The sequence below is a fragment of the Leucopleurus acutus genome, assembly GCF_964270905.1.
Source record: "Leucopleurus acutus genome assembly, chromosome: 13".
NCBI lineage: Eukaryota > Metazoa > Chordata > Mammalia > Artiodactyla > Delphinidae > Leucopleurus > Leucopleurus acutus.
The window spans coordinates 18,110,941-18,135,974 of record NC_139155.1 but is presented as its reverse complement, the minus strand read 5'-3'; the positions used below and the strand labels follow the sequence as shown (position 1 = coordinate 18,135,974).

The 25,034-nt window shown below is 39.0% G+C and overlaps 1 protein-coding gene across 6 annotated transcripts in view; it reads left to right on the top strand.

Moving 5' to 3' along the window:
• The window catches only part of WDR7 (WD repeat domain 7), a 383,698-nt gene that overhangs the window by 258,953 nt on the left and 99,711 nt on the right, over nucleotides 1-25,034 (top strand). For all 6 annotated transcript variants that reach the window (XM_082853270.1, XM_082853266.1, XM_082853267.1 and 3 more), the window contains 4 exons: nucleotides 5,290-5,476; nucleotides 17,070-17,187; nucleotides 19,512-19,661; nucleotides 20,256-20,338. In XM_082853270.1, coding sequence (XP_082709396.1) covers nucleotides 5,290-5,476; nucleotides 17,070-17,187; nucleotides 19,512-19,661; nucleotides 20,256-20,338 — 538 coding nt within the window. The remainder of the gene's footprint in view (nucleotides 1-5,289; nucleotides 5,477-17,069; nucleotides 17,188-19,511; nucleotides 19,662-20,255; nucleotides 20,339-25,034) is intronic.

Genomic DNA, 25,034 nt, shown 5'->3' with positions numbered 1-25,034 from the left:
GTTCATCGTTTGCTAGCTCTTTAGTTCTCCTGGGTCCTTGTTAAACGTTTCTTTTATTTTGTCCATTCTATTTCCAAGATTTTGAATCATCTTTACTACCATTACTCTGAATTCTTTTTCTGGTACACTGCCTATTTCCTCTTCATTTGTTTGGTCTGGTGGGTTTTTACCTTGCTCCTTCATCTGCTGCATATTTCTCTGTCTTCTCATTTTGTTTAACTTACTGTGTTTGGGGTCTCCTTTTTGCAGGCTGCAGGTTTGTAGTTCCCATTGTTTTTGGTGTCTGCCCCCAGTGGGTGAGGTTGGTTCAGTGGCTTGTGTAGGCTTCCTGATGGAGGGGACTGGTTCCTGTGTTCTAGTCGGTGGGGCTGGATCATTTTTTTCTGATGGTCTGTGCCACATCTGATGGTGTGTTTTGGGATGTCTGTGAACCTAGTATGATTTTAGGCAGCCTCTCTGCTAATGGGTGGCGTTGTGTTTCTCTCTTGCTAATTGTTTGGCATGGGGCATCTGGCACTGGATTTTGCTGGCCGTTGGGTGGAGCTGGGTCTTAACTTTGAGACAGAGATCTCTGGGAGAGCTCTTACTGATTGATATTACATGGGACTGGGAGGTCTCTGTTGGTCCAATGTTCTGAACTTGACTTTCCCATCTCAGAGTCTCAGGCCTGAGCACCAAGATCCTGTCAGCCACACAGCTCAGAAGAAAAGGGAGGAAAAAGGAAAGAAAAAGAATAATAATAAAGTTTTTAAAAGTTTTTAATATAAAAATTATTTAAATGAAAAATAATAATAATTATAAAAAAAGGAAGAGAGCAACCAAAACAATAAACAAACCCACCAATGATAACAAGTGCTAAAGATTAAACTAAGATAAACATAAAAATCAGAAACAAATCAGTCGCAGACAGCAAACCCCAAGTCTACAATTGCTCCCGAAGTCCACCGCCACAATTTTGGGATGACTCGTTGTCGATTCAGGTATTCCACAGGTGCAGGGTACATCAAGTTGATTGTGGAGATTTAATCCACTGCTCCTGAGGCTGCTGGGAGAGATTTCCCTTTCTCTTCTTTGTTGGCACAGCTCCCGGGGTTCAGCTTTGGGTTTGGCCCCGCCTCTATATGTAGGTCACCCTCTGGCATCTGTTCCCCACCCAGACAGGATGTGGTTAGAGTGGCAGCTTATTAGGGGGCTGTGGCTCACTCAGGCCGCGGTTCGGGGCGGGGCGGAAGGTGTATGGAATGCGGGGTGAGCCTGCGGCGGCAGCAGCCAACCTAAAGTTGCAACAGCCCCAGGTGCGCCGTGTGTTCTTCCAGGGAAGTTGTCCCTGGCTCACGGGACCCTGGCGGTGGCGGGCTGCACAGGCTCCCGGGAAGGGAGGTGTGGAGAGTGACCTGTGCTTGCACACAGGCTTCTTGGTGGCGGCAGCAGCAGCCTTAGCGTTTCATGCCCGTCTCTGGGGTCTGCGCTGGTAGCCGCGGCTCGTGCCCATCTCTGGAGCTCGTTTAGGCGGTACTCTGAATCCCCCCTCTTGCGCACCCTGAAACAATGGTTTCTTGCCTCTTTGGCAGGTCCAGACCTTTTCCTGGACTCCCTCCTGGCTAGCTGTGGTGCACTAGCCCCCTTCAGGTTGTGTTCACGCAGCCAACCCCAGTCCTCTCCCTGGGATCCAACCTCCGAAGCCCGAGCCTCAGCTCCCAGCCCCCGCCCGCCCCAGCGGGTGAGCAGACAAGCCTCTCGGGCTGGTGAGTGCTGGTCGGCCCCAATCCTCTGTACGGGAATCTCTCTGCTTTGCCCTCTGCACCCCTGTTGCTGCGCTCTCCTCTGTGGCTCCAAAGCTCCCCGCCCCCCACCCACTGCCTGCCTCTGCCAGTGAAGGGGCTTCCTAGTGTGTAGAAAGTTTTCCTCCTTCACAGCTCTGTCCCAGAGGTGCAGGTCCCATCCCTATTCTTTTCTCTCTGTTTTTTCTTTTGCGCTACCCAGGTACGTGGGGAGTTTCTTGCCTTTTGGGAGGTCTGAGGTCTTCTGCCAGCATTCAGTAAGTGTTCTGTAGGAGTTGTTCCACGTGTAGATGTATTTTTGATGTATTTGTGGGGAAGAAGGTGAGCTACACATCTTAATCCCTCCATCTTGAAGGTCCCGTTGTTCTTGTCCCTTTCTAATCATGACAGCCTAAATGTTGATCTTTCTAAAATGACAATCTAATCAAACCCCTCATTTGCTTAAAACTTTCCAGTTGTTCCCCATTGTCACCAGAATGAACAAACTCTTAGCATGGCATATAAGGCCCTTTGTGATCAGGCTCTAATAACCTGTGCTGTCGCGTGTCTCACTGTTATATTTCATCCACCTCGTCCTCTTCCCTCTTGTCCATCGCCCCAACCTCTTCTCTTTCTACTGACGAACTTTCCAGCCATATTGAACTATGTGTAATCTGTTGGTCTGGTCGTGTTCTCTCTCATCTGATGGTCTTTAAACATGCTATTCTCTCTGCCTAGAATGTTTTCTTTCCATACTCCTCTCCTGTGAGTGACAAAGTTTTACTTAGTCTTTAGGGTTTTGTATAGAGGCCACCTTTCCCTGGAAGCCTTCTTATATCCCTAAGATTGGGTTAAGCGCCCCTTTTAGGTTCTATCTTGATACCTTGTGCTTATAAATGTTCTAACATTCCTCATAATATATTCAGATTACCTGTTTGCTCACCTATATCCTGAGCTACAGTGAATTTTCCTGAGGGAAAGAACTGAGTATTGTTCTCTTGTGTTTCCCCAGCATTTAGTATAATATCAATATAACAATACTCTATAAACAGTTCCTCAGTGAATCTTTGGATGGAAAGTTTGGGACCAAATTGTGGAAAGTGTTGAGTGAATATCAGGCCAATTTGTTGAACTTCTTAATACTGCCACCAGGAGAGTCTTTTACAAAGGACTCAATCGTGATGGCAGGTGGTAGCATCCTTCTCCATCTTGGTTACTCAGTGAGGCAATATTCCCCGATTGTGCAGTAGTGGGGCACTTACATAAAATAAGTAAATATGTGCCTTTGTACAAAATTAGATTCTATCTTGAAGAGATTAAAATGCAACCTTTATTGGGTACCTAAGATTTAAGAAAAGTTCTGAGAGATAAAACTTAAAATTCATAAAATTCCGTCACGAGATTTTTTTCTGTTAATAGAGAAGTGCTATCATTGTCTTAATTTTAGCTTTTTCATCACCTTGGCCCATATTGCAGAGCACCTATATTATATGGAGTCATACGACTTCCTAGATGTCAAGAATAACAGGAAAGTGGTAGATATTCTTGACAGTTTGAAATATCATTCTGGCAAACTGGGGCCAGGAGCTGCGTTAGAAGTGTACGTGCAGTAAAGGCAGGTCTGTTATCCATTTTAGGTCCATAATGTGTGCACAGCATTGTGCTTGGTGGTTTGGGAGATGCAGAGTTATATGAAACATACTTCCTACCCTCAAGGAGCTAACAAACTTGCTGAGGAGAAGGGAAATGCACCAAAATGCTTATATTTAAAGATAACTTGTGAGAAGAGACACATAGGTACTGGCAGAAAATAGAGCATTGGATCTCTTTCTTTCAAGGGGTTTACATTTTTATGATCTACAAAACTTGGAGCTTTACATATTATATTTACATAGCTAAGTATGAGAGTAAAATTTTCAAATACATGTACGAATGAAGTATGAATTTCTACGTGTTTTTCTCAAGGAGGCTTTCCATATCTGTGTACCTTTTTCGTTTACGGCAGGAGTTGTTAACCCAAGGTCCGTGGCCTCCTTGACATCTTTCTGCAGAATTTGGTGGATATGTATGTGTATATAGTTTCCTGAGGAAAGGACTGATGGCTTTCAACAGATTCTTTTTATTTTATTTTTTTATCTTTTAAAAACATTCTATTAGAATCTTTAAGGATTCTGTGACTGAGAAGAAATTCAGAACCACTGTATAGAGAGTGCGTTCACAGACTTGTCTCAGCTTTACAATATCTTTCTTTTCACCCCCATTTCAATCCATTCTCATTTAACAATTGGCTATAGCATAGCCAATGAGTAAATGCTTTTATTTGTTGAGTGAATTAAATTAAAGTTTATATGCCATGTTCTTAATTTTAAAAACAGACAAGTTCAACATGTTATTCAGAATGAGCCCTGACTGCCCTTCACTGAACACACGCCAGTGAGGGCACCTGGCAGTATACTTCTTTGTTTAATTCATTTAACACTCTGGCCTTTCATGAGTGATAGCTATTATTATCCCCATTTTACAGACAAGGAAGCTGAGACTCACTGAGTATCTTCCTAAGCCTGCCCCCTAGTAAGTTATAAAATCAGTTAATACTCTGTCTTGAATCTGAAGCCTCTGTTCCCTTTAACTAGTATGTTATACAGTAATATGATTTATAAACTGTTTTGTTTCTTCCCCTCAAAAACCAAACAAACAAAAAACCCTCTTCTAAGTTGCAGTTTGTTCTTGACAATCCCTGGTGTTTTGTGTTTTTTTAATGTCAAAATGCCTTTGGCAGTAGATGAGCTTTTGTAGCTTAATGACCATTGGCTTAGGTATACAAACGGTTAGCTTGATCTTCAACATAAAGGAATACATATTAATTAAAATCTAGATCATTTCATCAGATTTAGAAGTAATATTGAGCTATTTTTAAAATTGCGTGACAAACTTATGTGAAGAATTTACCAGTACTTGACGTCATTGTCTGCTGTTGGTACACCAGAATGTGGAGGAACAGATATGCTTGTCTGGGGCAGTGGCGGTGTGGAGTGGAGACTTTTGAAAACTACACATTCTACCTTCTCCATCGCTCATCCCTGTTGATAATCATTGCCTGTGATGAGAAGTGTTATTGATGAAGCATTTCGCATATGAATTCTGTTAGATGCAGAAGAAAGATGAAGAAATACCATCTTACATTATTTGGAAGCATCTTCATTTTGCAGAATGCTGAGTAGGGAGAAACATTGTTTGGAAGTTTAGAATCACTATTATGTTTTGAAATTATATACACTTATTTAAATATAGTTATTATGTAATTACAACACTTTAGAATATGGTATAAAATATTGTAGCCTAACTTATCTCTTTAAAGTACATGGCTAAGCAAACTGTAAACTTGAGATCTTTTTATAGTCTTACTATTCAAAACCCCATGTCAGTTAAAGTAAATCCAAAGTGGTTTATATTTTGAAAATATGCTTCAAAGAAAACATCACAAAAGTAAAATTACTTTATTGCTCTGCCTTTTATTTTGTAATTTTAGGTAAGGCACTGACATTTCTTCTGCTGCAGCCACCAAGCCCCAAACTTCCTCCACACAGTACGATCCGAAGAACAGCCATTGATCTGATTGGACGTGGTTTCACAGTTTGGGAGCCTTACATGGATGTGTCTGCTGTCCTGATGGGGCTTCTTGAACTTTGTGCTGATGCCGAGAAACAACTTGCCAAGTACACGCTCCATTTCAGTTCATTTGGCTTTTATTGGTTTTGCTTGTTTTGTTTTAGTAGAGGTCATTGATTACTCTTTATAAATTGCATATGGAGAAAAAATAGACAAATATCTCAATATATGAAATTTTGGAAATAGACAATGAAAGGGAGATATGTTTCTGTCATTTTAACACAATTGGGATTTAGCTTTGAGCCAATGAATGATTTATCCGTGGCATAGTTTTAAATATATGTTTATTGTGCCTTGAGATATTATCAGCTAATAATAATATAAACATATCACATATAAGGAAAATGATATATATAGTTGCTCAAAAATGTTTTACTGATACAATACCTGGCCAGTTTGGGGAATTACTCCTTTGCACTCGTGTTAATTTTTAAACCAACTTTATTGAGGTTTCATTTGCACACAGCAGAGGATCAGCCATAGGAGGTTGCAGTGGTCCAGGGAGGCAGGGATGAGAATAGAGGAATAAGAAGAGGATCCAAGGCAGTTCCTAAAATGAAACTGGGGCTGGTGATAGAGGTTAGTATTGACTTGAGAACCCAGCCTCCTGATTCCTGGAGGGCGTCTTTTTTGTTTTGTTTTGATGGTATAATACACATCTAACAGGAAATTTACTACTGTATCCCTCTTAAAGGATACAATTCAGCAACATTCTCTGCATTCACAGTTATGCAGCCATCACCACTACCTAGTTCCCAGTATCAGTCACCCCAAAGGGAAACTCCATACCCATTGAGCAGTCCCTTTCCATTCTCCCCTCCCACTGTCCCCTGACAATCAATAATCTGCTTTCTGTCCCTGTGAATTTGCCTATTCTGAATATTTCATATAAATGGAATTATACAGTATGTGGCCTTTTGTGTGTGACTTCTTTCACTTAGCATAATGATTCCAAGGTTCATTCATGTTGCAGCATTTTTCAGTACTTTGTTTCTCTTTATAGTTGAACAATATTCCATTCTGTGGATATACCACATTTTATTTACCTATTCATCTGTTGATGGCCATGTGGCTCGCTTCCACTTTGTTTGAACACCTAGTTTTCACTTCTCTTAGGTAGATACCTAAAAGTGGAATTGCTGGGTCATGTGGTAATTCTGTGTTTAGCCTATTGAGGAACCACCAAACTGTTTTCCATAGCAGCTGCACCATTTTATATTCCTACCAGCAGTGTAGGAATTTGTCTTTGCATCCTCGCCAACATTTATCTTCCGGTTTTGTTGTTGCTTTTTTAGTATAGTCATCCTAGTGAGGGTGAATTCCTAGTGGGAGGAATTCTTGAACTGTCCCGTGATGCCTCTCTTAATGTACAGGCAGACCTCATTTTACTGTCCTTCACTTTATTGCGTTTCACAGATGCTGTGGGTTTCTTTTTTTTTTTTACAAATCAAAGGTTTATGGTAACCCTGCATTGAGCAAGTCTTTTGGCACCATTTTTCCAACAGCATTTGCTCATTCATGACTCTCTGTCTCATTTTTGTAATTCTAGCAATATTTCAAACTTTTTTATTACTATATTTGTTATGGTTGTCTGTAGTCAGTGATCTTTGATGTTATTTTTGTAATTATTGTGACTTTTTTATCAATAAAGTATTTTTTAATTAAGGTATGTACATTGTAAAAATACTTAATGATATTGCACACTTAATAGACTACAGTATAGTATAAACATACTTTTTATATGTTTACTGGGAAGCTAAACAATTCGTGTGCATCGCTTTATTGTGATACCCGCTTTATTGCGCTGCTCTGGAACCGAACCTACAGTATCTTTGAGGTCTGCCTGTAAGTGTTATCACCTCTTTGATTTTTTCAGTGAATGGCATTTCATGCCTATCATTGATAACCTTTTAAAAAACTAGGGTTCTCTGCCCTTTTCTTCATGGTTGCCTCTCTCATATCCCGCAGTTGCCTTATATTCTAGCGTGCTTTGGGCCTGTCGTCTTTCTGCTGGCTGCTCTATGCTCAGAAGTGGAGACCAGAGAAACAACTGAAGGCTAGACTGGAATGCTGTGACTTTGTCCACAGATTGGGCATCCCCAGCCCAAAGTCCCAAGATTGACTGGTAGGGGAAGGGTATTCATTTCAAACCTAAGCAGCTGTCCTCCCCCTTCACCTGCTTCATACTGCCACACTTCCTAAACTTCACCTCTGTGTCTCCCTAGCTATATACCCTTCAGTAAATTACTTCACCTCTCACCTCAGTTCCATTTACAAGTTGGGGCTAATTAAATACCTACTTCATAAGATTGATGTTAAGTGAGTTTATATTTGCCAGGTGCTTAGAAGAGCACTTAGCACATGTTAAGAGATTGAATGGATGTTACCCGTATTGCGGGGGGAGGGGGTATGGATGGTGATGCCATTGTCATTGTCCTAGTGTTCCACAGATGGAAGAGATGCCCGTTTCTAGAATAAACACTTCCACATAGTGACAATCAGGATAGTTTCTGGAGGGATACAGGTGGCCTGAAGGTTCTCGATTGACTTAAAGGATTAGGAGGGAATGTGAGCCCATGAGTTGGCAGCAGTCGTAAGAGGCTGGCCTTTGTGCAAAGCCTGGAACGTATTTTCAACCTTTTACCCTCCCCTTGGCTGCAACTGCCGTGGACACCCTCCAAGGAGTCAACAGAGTGGCTTCTTTTACCTCAGCTCTCCTGGTTACCTTGAGAAGACTTTAATAATTTTGATTGTCCAGAATTTTACTTTGACCTAATTTTATAGCCTATTTTCAAATCTGATCAAAAACAATTTCAATAGTGTGCAGTCTCGTTTTGTTGCCTGGGAGAAGTAATGGGTTTCTATTTTAGACTAACCATCTAACATTTTGTTTTATTTTGTGTTTAAATAAGTTCACATGAAGCTTATATCAGCAAACATAAAGATGTGCTGTGTTTTATCTACATGGAGTATGTCCACAGACACCAATACTTTAGCTTTCAGTAGGTAATTTAAATCTTGCTATTACATCCTTTTCTGTCATGAAGACTAGTATAACTCTCTACACACAGCTCTGAATAAATGAATGTATCAGCGTGTAGCCTTGAGGAGTCCAATGTAATTTTCATCATGATAAATTGTATAATAAGCAAGAAAATGTTTGCTTATTAATCTATAACAAGATTTAGATTGAAAATGACCTGTTACATCCACGACACACTTGGTACAGGCTGCAGAAGGACTGAGATGGGGCGAGATAGAGCAGCAGGGTGACTGTGCATCTTACCCTCACAGTGCCTGTGGGGCCGCCCTTCTGTGCCCACTTCTCTGTGCACACGATAACACCACTTGGCCGCCTTGCTGCTGACTGCGATCTTAAGCTTGCTTTATGGAGAAGCTTTTGTGTTAGGCTTGTGCTTTTTAAAAAGAAAAAAACATAAGCAGTGTTTCCTTCTTTATTTCAATTCTTGTGAGTTTATGAAGGAGGGGGTTCAAGGTAGGGCAGCTCACTCAGGTTGGTATCTAGTTCTGAGGAATACATGTGATGGCAGAGTTTCTCTCTTTCCTTCTCTCCCCTGTGTTGACATCCTCTGTCAGAGATGACTCCTGAGAGGCCTCCTGAAAAACTGTATATGGCTCAAGACTAATAGAGCATTTTCCCAGAATTAATAATGCTTTTTTTTTTTTTTTTTTTTTTTTTTTTTTTTTTGCGGTACGCGGGCCTCTCACTGTTGTGGCCTCTCCCGTTGCGGAGCACAGGCTCCGGACACGCAGGCTCAGCGGCCATGGTTCACGGGCCCAGCCGCTCCATGGCATGTGGGATCCTCCCGGACCGGGGCACGAACCCGTGTCCCCTGCATCGGCAGGCGGACTCTCAACCACTGCGCCACCAGGGAAGCCCAATAATGCTTTTATTTTAGAAATATGGCTTAGAATTTTCATCTTTGGAATCAAAATAAAACCAGCTGTTTTCCAGTGTTTTCAAACATTTTACCCAATTTTAAACTACATTTATTAACTAAGCAAGCATCTATTGAGTAGCTAATATGTGGAAGGGACAGTGTTAGGTATTATATGTAGTGACAAACTTTCATGAAACAAAGACCCTTCACGTGACTTGCAGTCTTACAGGAAAGATAAGATCTTACAGGAAAGAAGGAGAGTAAAAGGTATGGACATTCAGAGCATGGCAGATGAATCACAGGGGTTACCCAGACAGTACCCAAGGAAGAATTTCATCTGAATCTTTCCTTTGAATGATTGCGAGGAGAGGTGGGAAGAATAACTACGACATGCAAAAGGACAGACGGGGAAAGCTCAGGCACACCCCAAAGAGGCTGAGGGACAGCTGCACACATAGGGACATGAAACTAAGCATTGTTTTTAGCTAATTTTATTTATTAATTTCTTGCAGAAATTAAACCCTGGGATGCTCCAGTCAAAAACTTGAACATAATTGCCTTACTCATTATCTCTGGGGAATAGAATTGGGTTCAAAGAGAGGATTGGTTTTACCTTTTTCTTTATTAAAAGAGTGTAAAAATGACTATAAAAGATCATAAAACGAATCTGAGACAGGTGCTTTCTCTTGTCCAGGAAAAGGTGAGGTTCAAACCCAGGTCTCACTGACACCAAAAGCCACGCTCCCACCCCTGTGCCATCTTGCATTTGAAATCTTATACCCAGAGAATTAAAGACCAACAGAGGACTAAATTCAAAACAACCTATTAAAAGGACCTAAAAGAGGTCAACTCAGAATTTTCAGATTTTTAAAATCTATGTAATGAAATCATTTTCATCAAGAATTTTGTGCCTTCTGGAAACTAGAAGCCCATTTAAATATCAGTAAACTCCTTGACAGCTTGGGCCATGTTTCGATACTATGTGTTTATTCTTATGTATTCAAACACCTGTTATATGATTTGCCTTGTTATTTGCAATAAACATTTAATAAAGTCCTAGAATTTTAGAGACAAAAGTCTTCTTCAACAGCATGCAATCCAGTGCCCTTAATATGCTATTAAGTAAAAATAAGTTGTAGAGATTAAACAACTTGTCTGAGGTTACAGTAGTCCTGTGAGAGCTAAGACTATCACTTAGGTCTCCCGACTCCCATTCTGCTGCTTCCATACTGCATGGTTATGTCACCCTTTATATAATGAGAGATCCACAGGTAGAATTTTACGTGAGGAATTTTTAAGTTAATGGTTATGGGCTGTTTATTCATGAGGGACTGTTTAATTGAAAACGGAAGGCTGCACTTCGTTGAAATCATAGGTTAAGTCATCCCCAGCTGATTGTGAAAATAATAGAAATGTACGCAGTATTATCTTTTTTAAAAATCCATGGATTTTTAGATCAGCATGGTTATGGACATACGGATAAAATGTTAGAAACAGTAGAAAATCCTACTTTTGTTTTATGTAAAAGTACAGAAGAATCCTTGTGCTTTTGTATGTGTTGTGGTCTGTGATTCTGATTCCATTTTCCTAGTTCATGTTGCAGACCTTTACTCTGAAAGAGAACAGCAGAGCAGGGCCGGCCAAGCTGCTGAAGGTGCCAGACTCTCACCTCATACTGCTGTGACTGAGGGATGTGGATGAACTACACAGAGTCCATTGCTTTTCTGTAATATTCACAGTTGCCAAACTTTAAGGGAGAAACATACAGTCATTGGAAACCACACATGCTCTGATAACATAGATAAGCCTTATATGTTGGAAAGACTCTTTCTGGACAATATAAAACAGAGTTGGAGAAAAAAGAATTGACATTTTAACTCAGATCTCAATCATAATTTTTAGATTTGAGAGCCGGAGAGTAAAGATCACATCATACAAACACTAAGGTGCTTTAGGCTTCAATATTTAGATTATTTTTCCTATTCACATGACATTTATTTTTAATAGAAAGTTTATAATTGGAGGAAACCATTTAACTAAATCATGTTGGCATAGATTTTATTCATTGTAAATGTATACAATATATAGGAAATAGGTCTAAAAGATATGCACTTGGAGGAATTGCCACCTTTGAGTTTAAGAAGTTAGTGCCACCTGTAACTTATCAGATTTAGGTCCCACATGACAAAGAGGAATTGCTGATTCCCTATTACATTAAAGACAGTTGTTCATTAAAGACAATTGTTAACACACCTATTTTACCAGGGAGGGGGTAGAATGGAATTCCCAGATGATACGTAATTATGTATTTTCAAAATAATTTTAGTCTTTGTTTCAGATGGGGAGTGTTTTCAATGTTCTGTTACTGTTTGTCTTAGTTCACTTGGGCTGCCATAACAAAGCACCACAGACTGGGCTACTTAAACAACAGGCATTTATTTTTCACAGTTCTGGAGGCTGGGAAGTTCAAGGTCAAGGTGCTGGTAAGACCTCATTCTGAGGTCTGTTCTCCTGGCTTGTAGGCTCTGCCGTCTTGCTGTGTCCTGACATGACTTCTTTGTGACCAAGATTTGAAGAGAGAAGTAGATCAAGCTCTCTGGTTTCTCTCATAAGGGCACTAATCCCATCACAAGGGCCCCACCTTCATGCCCTTATCTAACTCTAATTATCTCCTAGAGGCCTGTCTTCATATACCATCACATTGAGGCTTAGGGCTTCAACATCTGAATTTTAGGGAGACACAAGCACTCAGTCCATAATCGTGTTGACTATGATTTGCAGGTTATTCTATGAAAGTTGTGTTCCCCCCACCCTGAATATTCCCTTATGGCATTCCATAATTTGACAGATGGGTGAAGTCTGACAGTTGTAGACAGTGACATTTAACTGAGGTGGTCTTACATGTACGTTTTAAAAAGCTTTTACTGCCATGGAGTAAGGGTTAGAACAGGATTTAATGAGCAGTCAAGTAAGGATTGAGCTTGGCCTGAGTGGACTATTTTCTATTCATGGTTTTTATTTATAATATCTATCATCTCTGGTATTTCATATTGAATGTGTATACTGAAATGCTGAGTAAAACTGAGAGTGTGTCATATCATATTTTTCAGAATAAAGACTGAAACAAAGACCCACCCTATAAACCTATGTAACAGATGATCTGCTTAAGAGCCAGATAAGCAGGATCAGGTGAAAAGAGTGAGTTCTGTGTTTACATCCAGATTCCAGAATAAGGCAGACATCCCCTTTAATTTCAAGCCTCTGATAGTATGATCCTTCCTTTTCAGTTAGAATTCCACATTAAAATATATCACACACCCAGTACACTTTTGACTTTCAAGATAACTACATGCAGAATTAGACTTTGTCTGTTGGGACCACCAGATCAATTACTTTGACTTCATTTCTTGGTCAATTCAGTCGAATAACTGGCTTAAGTGATTTTTTTTTTTTCCTGCTGCATTTGCCAGGTAACTTCATTTACCTTCATTTAACTATTGAGCTACCACTATGTCCAAGGGCTGTACTAGGCACATTGCAGTGGGTAGGGGGTGGTACACAGGATTAGAAGGCATAGTCCTAACCTGTTTATTGGTTCACAGTATAAAACTAGTTCAGAATGAGGGTCAGTGCTAAGGGCCTGGAATGAACAGGTTTTGTCGTTGGTTGTTTTTGTTTCAATAGATGGTAATTGAGTGCTGTAGCAATTGCAGAATACCACGTGGGCTTCCACAAGAATTGAACAGAGGGGAGGGAGGAGAGTGTGCTAGTGGGGAAAGGGGTAGCAGAGAAGCATTAGCAAAATACTACGATTAAAAAAGGAATTGAATTTTAGGGACCAGCTTTGAAATTAGTCTGGCCTCGGGAGCATGGGTGTGGAAATGACTGAGTTATAAATTAGCAAAACAAGATTATGCAGGGCCTGGAATCTCCAGCCAAGGGGTTTAAGATTTTTCTAAGCACTAGGACCCAGTGCGGTGCTTTGGGAAGCAAAGTTGGGACCCAACTTTTTGGGACCCAAGTTGGTGCTTTGGGAAGATTACTCTGGCAGGGGTGCATTGAAGAGGCTGTAGGCAGGAGAGACAAGGTTTCTCTTCTGCCCCTGTTGCCTGGGCGACTCCTTTCTGTTATCACGCTCACAGCCCACCCGCTTGTGCACTGTGAATGTTCTGACGGTCACTGCAGAGCCCTGACCTCAGAGCAAGAGCTGCTTCCACATTCTGAAGTCCTGCCCTCAGACTGCCAGACACTGATGACAGGAATCACTCAAATGCACACGTTGGTGCCTCTACAGATTGTTGGGTGGTCGCGTCCCAACAGCTGGAATCCAACGGGCAGCACTTTTCTATGTCTTTGGTTCGCTTCCTTCCCCATTACCCCCACTTTATCACTTTTCTTCCTATAAGAAGTTTGCCAGTTTCCCCAGATTCACAAGGTCATTTGCTGAGGAGGAAGGGTAATGTGTGACTAAGCCTTTAACTTGAAACTAGTGACCTGCCATTCATTGATCTCATTTTCTTTTCACTTTGTTTCTACTTGTAAGAGGCATCTTTGGTTGAGAAGAAGCACCTGCTGTACCTGTAACTGTCAGATGCAGGGCCAGATGTCTTTGCATTTGTTATCTCATTCAGTCTTCTCATCAACCTGGTGAAGTCGGTATTTTAATATAACCATTTTACTGACATTGTGCTTATTCAGTCTAGGTGGCCACAGGGCACAGCATGAGGGCAGGGAGACAATATCCACTTGTCACTGTGGCGTGAGCCTTGGAAGTCTGTCAGCTGACCTCCCCCACCCTCAGGTGCACACACACATGTGCATATCCATGTGTATTTATTCTTTCTTTCTCTCTCTTTCTCCCCTCTGCCTCGCCTCCCCTGGCCCCTTCTTAGCATCCCACTAAACTTTTCTCCTCCATGCAAGGAACAGAGACGGGGTGAAAGAGAGGACTTAGAGGTGGGCGGTGAGTTTGCAAGGATCCTGTTTATGTGAATAAAACTCTGCTTTGCAACTGCAAGAGGTCACGACAGCACAGCTGGGAATGGGCAAGACTTACACGGACTCCAGGAGGATGCTGTAACGCCTGTCCTGTGGAAGCCAGGCCCCATCTCTTAGTGAGAAACACATCCATGAGGAGGGCACCCGGAGCCAGGAAGGGCAGCAGGGGCAACATCTTCTCTGTCCTTGTATTTCCCTTGATTCAGCCTAGCCCTGCAGGTAGCCAGGTCACCAACATACGGATGTAAGTTTCAAGTACAACAACCTTCAGGTCTGTTTCATAAGCTCGGCCATCGCCTGTCCTATACCTGCCTGTAAAGTTGGTCATCGGTACCCACATGTAAGACTTCTTTCTTTAGCTGAATTTGATCTTTTTGAGAGTTTTTGATTTCCAGTTCTGCTATTTAGTACAGTTGCTCTCTGTTCCAACTTTACCTCCATACCAGTCGATAACCATGCATCCTGTATCTTCATTCAATCCGCTGTTGATACTGAGTAAAACAGACCGGAGGTCCATGTATTACAACACACCACTAGAAAGCTCTCTCAGGGATGCAGTCTAGCCAGGCATCCAAAAGTGCTGAGTTTAGTCGTGTTAGCAATTCATTAATCCAATTACCCACAGCATCGTCCAGCCCCTCCCCCTTAATTTTCTCCAGAGGTCGGCTGTCCTGAGACATTACGCTGCTACCTTGGCTCTTTCTCTGGACCTGATTTCTCCCTCGTAAAATGCTGATATCACCACCTCATAGGGATGTTCTGGGCAGGTGCAAGAGGACATGAAGTAGCACAGGGAAGCTCCACTTCAACCCTCTACCTACGGTTCCTGTCCAGTTCTTTTTCCTCCTCTCATGCCTCCCACATGTGGGGTGGGACGCCTTGGAAATGGCCACTCTTTCTCCCTGGCTGACTGCTTGGCAGGGATGTTGCCTAGGGGATCTTTCCAACTTCAACATCCTGTGGTTTTACTGATCTTAGGAAAGTTGATTTAGGTTTGTTCAGAATTATTCAATTAACATACCATTTTTGTTTGTTTCAGGCTTTCAATATTATCAACATCTATTCATCCACATTGATGACAGGAAACATCATAGAGTATCTGAAAAATTTAGCTTTTGAATTTTTTAAAACTTAGCTTAATAATGATCTAAAATTTTACAATAATTTTATTTTACAATAATTTTTTAAGCAATCTAGCCCAGCACTACTCACCTAGTAAACATTTCTTTTCCTGAATTCTCAATAATAAAGTTTAATCCAGAAGAGAAACTGCTCTCCTGATGAGAATCTCTGTCCAGCCCCCATTGGGTCCCGAAGGCATCAGGACCTTCCATGGGGGTGATGCACCCACCAATGCACCTTCTGTTTATTGCTCGATATGTGTGTTTGTTCTCTCAGCTCACATCTGTCTTTTTTGTGGTAAACATGAAAGGAAAGCTCTCCATCGTCTTCTCCTCTGAGTTCCCACTTTGTGTCTACCCTCAGTTTGGAAAAAAAGAGTAGAGACAGTTATATTATCAGACAGAGACTGAGCAATGTAAAAGTCACAAAGAAATAAGGAGAATTTTCTATAATCAATTTACCTTTTAAGAATGATGGGAATACCTATGTGATGCCTCCTTATTTTCAACTAAAAGTTAAAATAATGATTCTTAGATCAATTATAGAGATACTTGTAAACTTCCTGAAAATTTTTAGTAAATGTAATTCATTTGACACATGAAACACAAAGATTATTTAATTGGAGCAGGACAGATCTTAATATAATTTCATATGGATATTTAAATACCAAGGTTATTTAACTAGCGAGAGAAGCTATAATGGATCTCTTACTGAGTAACAAAATAGTCCCTGTACACAGTTGATGTGTGGGTCACATGCCACGTTTTAATGAAAGAAAAGTCTTAATACTTTTCACAGTAGTCTATATAAAATAAAAGGAAGCTTACAAACAGAAGAGTATTATCATTTTTATGTTTTAGGAGTGGCAAAGGAAAATATAGCAGCACTATCCTATCATGACATCCTCTCACTCTAGAAAGATGTATTTCATCATGTACATATTCTTGTATATAGCCTGGACCATGTCATGTGTATGTTCTTTATAGAGAGAGAGTAAGTATCAGTTAATAGAATTTTTTGCAACAATACTGAATACCTACTGGCAGAAAATGCTGATTAGATTGGTTCTGAAAGTATTGAGTGTAGGGTAAACTAGCGCTACTGAGGGTATTTCAAACTAAAAATAATATATAAGCTAAAAATAATTTTGTGATTTTCAGTTCTTCGGTAATTTTATGGACAAGAGTGAGTTTTACTTCCTCTCAGATATAGGCCTTAAATACAGCCTTTCAACTTGGCCTTATAAACAAATTTTTACCTTTAAGTTTTTTAAGGAAAAAAATTGAAAATGCTCTTCACAATATTCTTTCTTGCCTTATTCGGAGCTATGTGATACGTATTCAGTACTAGTTCTTGATAATTTGTTAACAAGGCGTTTTTAACACTTTGGACAGATGCACATACTGTTTTCAATCTTCACGGTTAATTATTCGATTTTGTATTTGATGCCAGAACACCCTGACTCCTAATCACTGCTCATTGTTGCAAGTCCATTATATTCTAACTGTTTGAGTGCTCCCATTGACCTTGAACTGACATTATAAGCTGTGTCTAATCTTTTCAGTCTATATTTCTAATGCTTCTTTTCTTTCTTCCTTTTTTTCTGATCCCTGTTTAGCATCACAATGGGGCTGCCTCTGAGCCCTGCAGCTGACTCTGCCCGCTCCTCGAGGCATGCCCTGTCTCTCATTGCCACGGCCAGACCACCCGCCTTCATCACGACTATAGCCAAAGAGGTGAGAGGAACGTCTCAGTGTGCTCCATCTTTGCAGTTAGAGGAATTATCTCATATTGTGAGCCGAGGGTCCGTATCTATAGATAATCCTTACAGTTTGTTCTAGAACAATGCAAGTTAATAATTTAGGGCTGGGATGAATACGTATGTACCTGTGTGCATGCACACAGAATTCCACGGCAGTGCATTCATTACTTGTGCTTTTGTAGTCATTTCTGTTCTCAACGTTAATTCACTTGTAAATATTTGTATTTACAGTAATTTCTCAATCTGAAATATAGCAGGCTTGTTCAAATTAAAATATATTAAAGGTATCCACATTTTACAAGTGTAAGTATCTACCTATAATCAAAACAAAACTTATTTAACACTGGCTCTCCAACTGTAAACAAAAATGTAAGTCATAAACTTGCTAATTGTTTTTCCTATTACATATCACAGATAAAGACTTGAATGCCAATTGATTCCCGAATTCTCAGTGCTCTAATTGCCCACATCTAACTGAAAAACTAGTAAAGAACAATGAACCAATTATAAGGTCTTTCCTATAGGTCTTAGTAGTGGGAGAAAAGGCAAGGAAGATAAACGCCTAAATTTTCTTTAAAGGTTTGTTCCATTTTAGCATGAATAATGTGCAGACTCAGTGTCCGTGGGGTATGGGCTCTGCCTGAGTTGTTTTTCCTGTAGCTAAGATGAATTTTTAAAATACTAAATAAATACCTCGGAGTCTGCCCTGATAACCTACAACCTGCTGGGCCTATGTCTGCCCCAGAGCCATCCTTAATCGGCATGCAGCAAATATTTGTGACATGAATGTAGCTAGAAGGGAGGAAAGAAGGGCCTAATAGCAGATTGTATGGGTTTATATGAGGCAGTGGGACTTTGAATTCACACCTAAAATAGATTTGCAGACTAAGGGGCTATGTTTTTCTAATAGTGCATAGTGGTGCACTGAGAGTCCACTGTGTTTAAAATATACATATGTATATGTCTATATTTTATAGATAGTATAGATTTTTATAAAGTATATGTATGTATAAATGAACAGATTTATTAGACGTGGGGTTTTTTTTTTTTACCAGTTTTTCATATCAGTGGAACATACAGAGATACTAATATTGAATATACTGTATAAGCCTTACATTAGTCTGATACAGATACAGGTCTTATAAAGGCCAGGCATTAAATTGCCTCTTTAAAGAGATAAACAAGTATTTTATATTAATTGTGTTTTTAAACTTAATTTTCACCATTTACATATGAGTATTTTTAAATGAACTGTTAGAATAGCCATGCTTGGGGTTTGTTCTACCCCAGCATTTGACTGGAAAGGTAATTTTTAAATATTTTAATGTTAATGGTCTAACTAATTGCCAATGATTCCCACATTCTTAGTGTTCTAACTAATATTTTAATGTAATAGTCCACATTTATTACCTTTTAAAAAAAAGTTTTCCACTTCACTTAGAGGTTTAGAGTAAAATACTGAAGTATTTCTCACCATGACAGCTGTCCCTAACCCCATCCCCATGCCCACTCCTGCATGGCTGACCCAGGGCCTGTTAATGCTGTTTCTCCTTTGAACTGTTAAGACTTACAGTTTGTACAAGGAAGCAAAATCACACTGAACTTACATTACAGTTGACCCTTGAACAACATGGGTTTGAACTGCGCAGGTCCACTTATATGTGAATTTTTTTCAGTAGTAAATACTACAGGACTGAACATTCTTGTGGATGGTTGGATCCTTGGACACAGAGGGCCAACTGTAAGATGTACACGGATTTTCAACTCCGTGGAGGGTTGGCGCCCCTAACTCCCAGCATTGTTCAAGGGTCAGCTGTGTTTACACAGTGTTCATTATTTTTGGAGGTATGTTTTTTTTTAATTTCCCAACTTGATTATAAAGCACCTAGAATGGTGCCCGGGACACAGTAAGTGCTATGTAAGCATCATTTACCATTATTACTTGAGAACAAGAATCATGTCTTATACGCGCTGGTGTCTCCTAACTGCTACCCACCTCAATGCTGAATATGCAGGATTCACAAACCTTCTGTTTGTCCCTTTTTAAAATGTCATGGTGATATTGTATTAAAGTCTCATATAATGCCCAAGAACTAGAATTCTATTAGGGAATACATACTGAGTGTTTATTGTACTAAGTACTTTCTTTGTAATTAAAAATGTTTCCTGACCCACCCCAAGACATTTGTTTTTGTTGATTTTTTTTTCTGTTGTATTAGTAAGTGAAAAACCAGTGGCTAGAAATGTAAAAGTCTATCAAGTGTCGACCATATCTGCAACATGGAAATATTTTTCTAGGTGCACAGACATACTGCTCTTGCAGCAAATACCCAATCCCAGCAGAATATGCACACCACAACTCTTGCCCGAGCTAAAGGGGAAATTCTGAGAGTCATTGAAATTCTTATTGAAAAGATGCCCACGGATGTCGTGGATCTTCTTGTGGAGGTAAGAATATTCTGTTTTAAATTATATCAGTACATCCACAGCTAAATTAAATATTCTAGTGTAGTAATATAAATCAGCATCTTTATTTCCAGCACCTCTAAAAGAAAGAAAGAGATGACTAAAATGAATGAACTTTTGTATCATTTCTGGAGACTTGATTTAAATTTCCTCAAAAATCAAAATGATTGCTATGTCCATTTACCATTCACATGGAATGGACGGTATTAGAGCAGTTTTTAAAGGTTATAGTCTCTTCCGTATCTTTCACTATAAGTAAAACAGAACATAGAGTGTGCTTGAATAAAAGCTACCTATCCTGTACATAAATAGGAATTGCCTTTCAAGTAAACAAGTCTGGTTTCTTTATTTTACTGTGTGCTGTCTTTAAAAAATGGTTTTCACAGGTAAGAGAAAGGATGGCCTATAGTATAAAGTAAGTACACTGTAATTTTAGTAAATATACTGTAGTTTTAAAGTAAATATCAAAATCAAACTATGTAGAATTTTAATGCAAATGAGGCCTAAGTTAATAATTTAAATTATGGAAAATTAAGTATTTGAAACTAATTTTAGATTTGTGTCTTTTCTGTAAAGGTTATGGACATCATTATGTACTGCCTTGAAGGATCTTTAGTTAAAAAGAAAGGTCTTCAGGAATGTTTCCCAGCCATCTGCAGGTAAAGAAGCCTTCAATAGCATGCAAAATAAATAATTTTTAGTAACAAATAATTTAAAACAATTTTTTGAGCAGGATGAGTTAGTAGTTGTGCCCAATTAGAATTCCAATTATGAATTAATATCTGCTTACTTTCTAAAACAATTTAAGCACCTTATATTTAGTCAAAAACACAACTATAATAAAACCACTGTTTGAAATTGTGTTGTGAAGAGGTTTTCTCAAATGAGTAAGAGATAGCATCTATTAAATATGTCTGTATTCTTATATCCATTACTCAAATTAGCTTTTACATTACAAAAGAGAGAGTTAGGAAGCTATAACTTAGAGGAGGAAGATATACTTTTCAGCCAATAGAAACCTTTATGCCAACTTTTTGCTGGTAAATTTTATTTTTGATATAAAGGCCAGCATTTGCATATTGTCCTACTAAGTATAAGTGTTTTCCCTCTAAGAAAACAGGCCAAGAGCAGTTCAAAGAAGTCAAGAACAGTTAAAACTTTTATAAACAATGTTGTATATGTGAAGTATAACTCTAATAATTTGTATGTGTAGAGCATTTAATTATTACGAAGTGAAGATTTTTTAAATGTCAAAATGTAGTCACCTTATGTTTATTTTTCTCTTAAAGTAGTTTTTGGCTCTCAGAATGTTTATAGCTTGAGGTACATTTTGTTTAAAAAAATTTTTTTTAATATATTTATTTATTTTTGGCTGCATTGGGCCTTCGTTGCTGCACGCGGGCTTTCTCTAGTTGCGGCGAGCGGGCGCTGCTCGTTGCAGTGCGTGGGCATCTCTTGCTGTGGAGCACGGGTTCTAGGCACCCAGGCTTCAGTAGTTGTGGCACGTGGGCTCAGTAGTTGTAGCTCGCCGGCTCTAGATCGCAGGCTCAGTAGTTGTGGCGCACGGGCTTAGTGGCTCCGCAGCATGTGGGATCTTTCCGTACCAGGGCTCGAACCCATGTCCTCTGCATTGGCAGGTGTATTCTTAACACTGCGCCACCAGGGAGGTCCCTAAAAATTTTTTTACCTCCATGTGTTCAGTAGAAAGAGTGTTAAAATCTGTTGAAGATAATTGTTTTTGTAGAAAACAGAGCAACCAGTTAGTCATAGTTACATAACATTTTTCTTTTTAAGACAAGCTCAATGCTATCCTTACTTATGTTTGCTCGGTTCTGTGAGTATATTGTAGTGGAAGGCTTTATTTCAGATAAGTTTCCTGAAAGCAGTGGCGTTACACTATGCATCTTTATGCCTTTTGTATTTCCTGGCATTTCAAAAATATTTGCTGAATTAATTGTACTCTGCGTCTTCCCGTATCTTTCATCATATTTACAGTAGGTTTTACATTCTAGTCTCTTCATTTTGCTGTTTCTGATTTATACCATCCAGAAGTTAAATCAAGAACACATAGAAAAAGACTATGCTGTAGTATACATGTGTACAGATATTTTCTTGTGATATAGAATAGGCATGTTAGGATACAGTAATTTTTTAATATCATGCCACATTAATTCTGGTTTGTGTTCTTTTCATTAGAAATTATATATATTAAATGCTTTTGTATAATTAACTGATGTTAAAAATACATGTAGTTGTTATATTCCCAGTCGATTATTCTCTAAGGAAATGTCTATGCAAAAATGGACATTTATCTGTCACTTAGTGGAGGTGAGGAAGCAATTTCATTAGGGATTATCTTACTGAAGGTTAGCAAAGCATTGCTTACAGCAGTCACTGCTGTGTAAATAACCCCCCTGGAGCTAACGTGAGGGAATTGTTCAACATGTAAAGGGCCTACCTTTGCCCTTGCTGGAAGCCTGACTTCTCCCCAGTTCCTTCAGTCACCTTACTTTCTGCACATCCACTTTGGTTTGCTCTTGTTTAATCACTGGAGAGCAAGGTTTCTGCTTGAATGCTAAGGAGGCAGGTGTCTAAATGGAATGCTCGGTACCAGTTCTTTTCTGATTTGGCAGAAAGCAATTGTATTTTGTTTGTTAATTTAATAATATTTATTGAACATCTACTGTGTATCAAGTGCTCACTAGGCTCTGGGGGTGCAATGATGAATGAGATGATGTCCTCAAGGAGCACAGTGTCTAATAGGGCAGGTAATTATTTTTTGTTTTGTTTTGTTTTGTTGTTTGTTTATACTGCAGGTTCTTATTAGTCATCAATTTTATACACATCAGTGTATACGTGTCAATCCCAATCAACCAATTCAGCACACACCCCCAGCCCCCCGTGGTTTTCCCCCCTGGGGGTCCATACGTTTGTTCTCTACATCTGTGTATGGCAGGTAATTATAAAGATAAGTAATGCCAGGGTGCTGTGTTATGTGCTGGGAGAGAACTACGTATGAGGGACAGGGTTGGGCAATAAATGTAGTGCTTAACTCTGGATATGGGAGGCTTAGAGAGTTCACAGAAGAGGAAGCAGAATAATAATAATAATAATAATAATAATAATGGAGTCTTGGAAAGTTTCACAAAGGAGAAGGCAGACTAATAATAATAATTTCCTTTTACTAAAGGAGAAAAGTACTTTGATAAAAGTGGCTGCCAAACGGAAGAAGAATTTGCCCTCCGCAGGGGTTTGGGGGGTGGTGGTAGGAGTGGTGGTGGGTTCTGGGAAAGCTTCACTGAAGAGTTGATGGGGTGAGCTTTGCAGAATAAGTAAGTGTGTGCCATCTGGAATTGCAGAAAGAATCATACTGACCAGTGTTTGGAGGTACAAAAGTATACAGTGAGTTTGGCAAATGCTCTGTGGTAGTGGCTGGAATGTAGGTAGGATGGAAGTCTAGCATAGGGCCACAGGATAGGGCTTTGAGTTCCATACACAGAAATTTGGTTATTATTCTGCAAGCAGTGGCGAGTCAGCAGAGTTGAGCAAACACGTGTAATTCTCTTTCCAGAACATAGTTGATAAGATATAATCTCATGAAACATAGGATTTATAACAAGTAGTTATAAATTGAGGTAGTTAACTACCTCTTATTAAATTGTATTCGATATTATTAGAGCTGTGAAGATATAAGCCATAAAAAGTCAGTGCATAAAGTTAGAAAGATGAATAACAATGTAAGGCTTGTACTAAATTAGTTGGAACAGATAATAAATCATGGAGGACTTCAGAGAACACTAAGCTTAGGTGGGACCTCCAGAGTTTTACAGGGCGATGCCATGCTACTTATTTAGGCTGATTTGTACTAGATTGATAAATGAACAACAACAAACATATTAACATATCAACAGAAGTAAAACTTATTTTATTGAAAACCTGCCATGTTTGTACCATTGTACGTGCCTTACAGCACTTATTTGCCCTCTACTTATAAATAAATGCCTTTCACTAGTCAAACTAGTGAAACTCTAGTCAAAGTCAGTGATGTGAATATCTGTGGTCCAGTCAGGTGAAATTTGTTTTTAAAATCTTTATATAATGTTGTATTCTTTTTGCTTGTTTGTTTGTTTTCTTCTTTCCTTTGCCCTTTCTTAAAGATGCTGTGGGTTTTAGCTTAGGCTAACCTCTATAATGTTGCTACATACCAATATTCAGTTCTTATGGTTGGTAGGTCATAAAAAACTATAAAACTTCATTTACTGTTGTTTTTTTTAATGAGATGATATTTGTCAAAGCACCTAGCAGAATACTTGTGACTTAGGTATTCAGAGAATATTAGTTTCCAGGGAGGGGGGTCTCTCCATCTGAGCAATAATGTGAAAACCCAAAATTTGTGTAAGAAATTAGTTAATATTTATTTTAAAGAATTTTATATGCATAAAAACTATAGGATGGCATTATTATCATTTTCATATATGTAAAAAAATTGGTTTACTTCCCAAAATATTAAATAAATTTTGGTCAATGTTATAAAGATGCTCTTCACATCTAAAGTTGTATTAATTCAATTAAGAACTATTCTAGTATCCTGAAGTCATTGAATATTTAAAAATCAGAAGTACTCTCATTTGGGTTATACATAAATTTCTCTATTTTCTGAGTACCAAGATGAAGTAGCATCGTCAAATGTGGAATGATCCTAAGATTGGTTTTCTTGTTTTTTAGATTTGTTTTGTTTTATAACCTTGACAAGTAGGCTTGTGATTCTGATACGCATCTGGGTTCAGAATTTTAAAACTTGAACGTGGTAATTTCTCTAAGATTTTCTTTACTGTTAGTAACTTGGCAGTTATTTTTCAGATTGTATTTAAAATTTCCACTTTACTGGTGCTATGAAAGTCTTGGCTTTAAGCTTAGGCTGACCTCTGTATTGTATGTTGCTACATACCAATAGTCAGTTTATTCAGGTTTGTTTGTTTATTCGTTCATTTATTCAGGTTTATTAATGATTAAATGACTTAATATACAATTTAATGAGTGGTGAAGCCATCCACTGAAGTATGTTGTTAAGTAAATTTCTTTGTCCTCTGACATATTTACTCAAAACATATTTAAGTTTAAGCTATAAATTGTAAGTACAATGAAAGAAAGAAGGATTGATACAGAAAGTTTGATTTTTCTAAGTTTGTTCGTGTAATATTTTTCCGTCAGTTGTTAAAGCTTCTTGTAATATCTTCTGCTTGAAAACAGAAATGGATTAGAACACATGCCAGTAAAATTTGATATAATTGTCTTCTTACTGACCCGAAACTCACTTGTTGATATTAAAATATGAGGTTATAGACCGCAGAGATG